At 40.4% G+C, this 4,146-nt stretch overlaps 1 protein-coding gene across 1 annotated transcript; it reads left to right on the forward strand.

The window, feature by feature from the left end:
* Positions 1 to 588: 588 nt before the first annotated feature.
* Positions 589 to 3,524, forward strand: LOC132631270 (uncharacterized). Its single transcript, XM_060346864.1, has 2 exons — positions 589 to 1,002; positions 3,144 to 3,524. Exons 1-2 carry the CDS (start codon positions 589 to 591, stop codon positions 3,522 to 3,524), a joined length of 795 nt encoding a protein of 264 aa, XP_060202847.1.
* The last annotated feature ends 622 nt before the right edge of the window (positions 3,525 to 4,146 follow it).

Here is a 4,146-nt window from a genome sequence, read left to right on the forward strand (position 1 = left end):
GTACCCCTGCAGATGCAACATGCGTCTCGCATAGTGTACCGCATGTTCAACATGCGAGACGCATGTCGTGCTCAGCCGCCGCACCTTGTGCTTTTGCTTTGAAGCTTCCCAGATTTCTGGCACAAGTTGCGTGAGCATTGTTGTACCGCATGTTGAACATGCGGACCGCATGTTGAACTCGCAAGTTGAACATGCGGACCGCATGTTGAACTCGCAAGTTGCGCAACTTTTCATTTCTCTTCTTCAGTGACTGTCACTCTTTGCGGTGATAATGTTGTGCCGCATGTTGAACATGCGGACCACATGTTGGACTCGCATATGGCACACTTTTCATTTCTCTTCTTCAATGACTGTCACTCTTTGCGGTGTGATTGTGGAACCACAGGCATGACATGCGATTCGCATGTTGTGCAGTGTGTTCTTGTCCTATTTTGCTTCATTTTACTCTGTTATGCTTTCCGACTATCTTTTCCTACAAAATGACATAAACACAGAAAAAGTAACACCAAAAAGTGCTTGAAGAGTTACAAAAGCTTAAGAGATTAGCATCGAATATCCTGTAATTTCACGGCACATCAGGTTGCATAGATGCTAAAAAATGGATATTTTAAGGAATTTTTGGATAACAGAGCTGGAAATGGTTTTGTAAAAGCCAGGGATTTAACCAGACACTCCGATTTGGTAGAACCAAATCAGGTGGTCAATATGATAATGGGTGGAACCGATTTCGTAGGGACGCCTTTTGTGACTAAAAGAACCAAGTTCATAATAACACGGGACAAGAGGTCACGAAATTACGTCCCTAAAGAAGCAATTGTGTTTATCGATGAAGATGCGGAAGGCGTTACGTTTCCTCATAATGATGCGTTGGTAATCTCTGTCATGGTTATAGATTGCCAGATTAAGCGTATATTGATTGATCTGGGAAGTTCAGAAAACATCACTAGGTGGAAAGTGGTAGATGAATTATCAATTTTGGACGGTGTGATACCGTCATCTCGGGTACGTAATGTCACGACCCAAACCGATAGGCCATGACTAGTGCCCAAGTTGGACACTCGTATACGAACCTGTTAGATATAATAATCAAACTGATACTAAGGACAATGTGGAAATCTATAAGAGCATGCCGTAGACTCATAATGCCATATATCGGAACGAACCTGTCTCCCGAGGAGTCACAGTTAACCATACATAACCAAATATGCAAGCCGATAAGGCTGCTACTATACACGAGAATATCCAAAGCGAACTACATCTGTATAGCTGATTAAACCATATATACAACCCACACATGTCTACAGACCTCTAAGAGTATACCAAAGTCTATGTTAAAAGGATCTGGACCAAAACAACTCAAAGTCAGGGACAATGGAGCTCTCCAAGCAGCTGGGCGAAAGTCCTAAGCTAGAGGATCACTAACCTGTGTGTCTGTACCTGCGGGCATGAAACGCAGCCCTCGAAGAAAGGGGGTCAGTACGAAAAATGTACTGAGCCTGTAAAGCATGAAGTACAATAAAGAAGATCATGACTGAGTAAAAAATGACAGGAGACAAGTATGATAATCAAGGAATACCAAAGCATCTGTACTTTATGAGATGTGTCATGCATATATATAATATACCGTACCCGGCCCATTATGGGACTCGGTGAATGAAGTCATATACATATCTACCGTACCCGGCCCTCTAGTGAGGGACTCGGTGAAATAATCATATATATACCGTACCCGACCCTCTAGTGAGGGACTCGGTGAAATAATCATATATATATATACCGTACCCAGCCCTCTAGTGAGGGACTCAGTGAAATAATCATATATATACCGTACCCGGCCCTCTAGTGAGGGACTCGGTGAAATGAGGCCATAACGTGCATAAATAGAATATTAGGAGCAATCATGTACAAACTAATTTATCGTTTGATGTTTGATAGAATAATTAGAATGAACCAACACTTGAGAATCAAAGACAACTGTCATGTCAAGTACCACTGAGAACTAGAGTTCATTGGAGTCATGTATGTACATCGTTCGCTCACTTTATGTAATTCATGCCAAAGAGAAGGAAGGGATAACTTTACATACCTTGAAGCTTATCTATTCACTCAACTTCTACTTCTCGAATTCGCAAATCTACAATTAAGGGAATTCATACTATTGTTAGGCTCGTTATCAAGTGCTTATCTTAGTCCTTAAACTAACTCTTTCTAGAATCTGCCGAAATTTCGACAGCATCTCCCTTGTTTATATCCCTAGCCCGAAATAACAGTTACCAACAACAACAACAACAAGACCAACATCAACCATGTTATTCTCAATGACAAATACTTCATAAAACCTCCCATATAATATTTATCTACATCTCCACCAATAGAACTATTATACAGCTATTTAATGGTTTTATCTCCGTAACTAAACCAAAATTAACATTAATAATAGGAGATTCATACCTTAATCCTGATAATATCGCTATATCCTCACTTTCTTCACCTTAAACTTGGACCACACGCGTCGCCATACGATTCTATACTCGCAACTATACGTTGCCTGGACCGAAGTTCGGAAATTATAGTTAATTTAGGCTTGAAATTTGGGTTTGGGAGTTGGGGAGCTTTCTAGAGAATTTTGGAATGTTTTTGGATGATGTTTTGGGCTGAAAAAGAGGGGGAAAGCCCCTTTTATATTGGTTCAAATTCGGGTCGGGACTGTAGCAGTACTGTAGCAGGTCGGTTACTGTAGCAGTACTGTAGCACTCGTTTCTGCTCTGTCAGCTGAACTTGCAACGTTCCTAATTCTCTACTCCGATGTCCTATCGACGAGCGGTTTGTTGCGTTGGAAACTAGACTCGACGAACTTCATTTTAGGCTTTTTGTTTCACTTCAAAACACTTCATATGCTAAGAGATATTCGTCCCCCAAGTTGGACCAAAATTTTCACACAAAACATTATCCATCCTTTCTCCAAGGTCGTATTACTTCATTTCTTCCACTCATTTCCTTATAAAACCTTCCGGTACACCTTATACACATCCTTCACTCATTAAATGTACTTAATAATGCTTGCTCCTTACATTCCAAAGTGGTTTTACTTAACCATAACTCCACGTACTTATGTTTCAAATTTGATAAGTGCTTCTTCGAAGATACGGGGTGTAACACTTAATGGGTTCAATATGGCATACGTAACAGTAAAAGCAGAAATTATATTGCCAATCAATGCGGGAGGAATGCTCAAGCATACCAAGTTCTATGTAATTGGTGGTGATATGAGCTATAACGTTATATTCAAAAGACCATGGATACACGATATAAAGACAGTACCTTCCACCCTTTACTTGTTGCTCAAATTCCCGACGCTTGACGGGGTAAAGCAAATTTGGGGTGAACAGTCTGCGGCAAAAGAAATGTTTGCTATAGAATCATGCGAGAAGAAAGAGCCAAATCAAGAGAATGAGGGAGCACCTTCGGCAGAAAAAGGAGATAAAATAGGGCAAAATAGCAATTACAGCAGGTCGGATCAGTAGCTGCTCAACCAAGGGATTCTCAGGAAGTAGAAGTTACTAACCCGAACACTTAGAAACCTGAAGAGGTAGAAAATTATGGAGTTACAAGATTGTTCGTGGTCCCAGATAAATCAGATGCCACGAAGTCCATGATAGAAGAGTTGGAACAAATTGCACTCTTTGATTAGCAGCTGGAAAAGATGGTATAACTGGACAGCGGGTTTGTCTCTGTAGCTTAGGCTTAATATTATTAAATTTCTTAAAGATAATGTAGATTGTTTTGCTTGGTCCCATTTAGATATGATAGGGATTTCGCTGGAAGTGACGACCCATAAACTCAGTCTGGACCCGAGGTTCTCTTTGGTGCAGCAAAAGAGGAGACCCATAGCTGATTACAAGAATAGGTTTGTTAAGGAAGAGGTAACTAAACTCTTAAATATCGGGTCTATAAGGGAGGTAACTTATCCTGACTGTTTATTAAATATGGTAGTGGTACCCAGAAAGGGGAATAAATTAAGAATGTGTATAGACGTTAAAGATTCAAGCATTTCCAAAGGATTCATTTCCTTTGCCACATATTGATCGAATGATTGATGCTATGGCGGGGCATAAGATGTTAAGTTTCCTCGATTCTTATTCTGGG

This window comes from Lycium barbarum, chromosome 3 (assembly GCF_019175385.1).
Source record: "Lycium barbarum isolate Lr01 chromosome 3, ASM1917538v2, whole genome shotgun sequence".
Taxonomy (NCBI): domain Eukaryota; kingdom Viridiplantae; phylum Streptophyta; class Magnoliopsida; order Solanales; family Solanaceae; genus Lycium; species Lycium barbarum.

Bases quoted from the DNA above. Each gene is read 5' to 3' on its own strand.
- LOC132631270 (XM_060346864.1), top strand. From the start codon at position 589: ATGCTAAAAAATGGATATTTTAAGGAATTTTTGGATAACAGAGCTGGA. The intron at 1,003-3,143 runs GTACGTAATGTC...GCTTCTTCGAAG, and splicing joins GTGTGATACCGTCATCTCGG to ATACGGGGTGTAACACTTAA.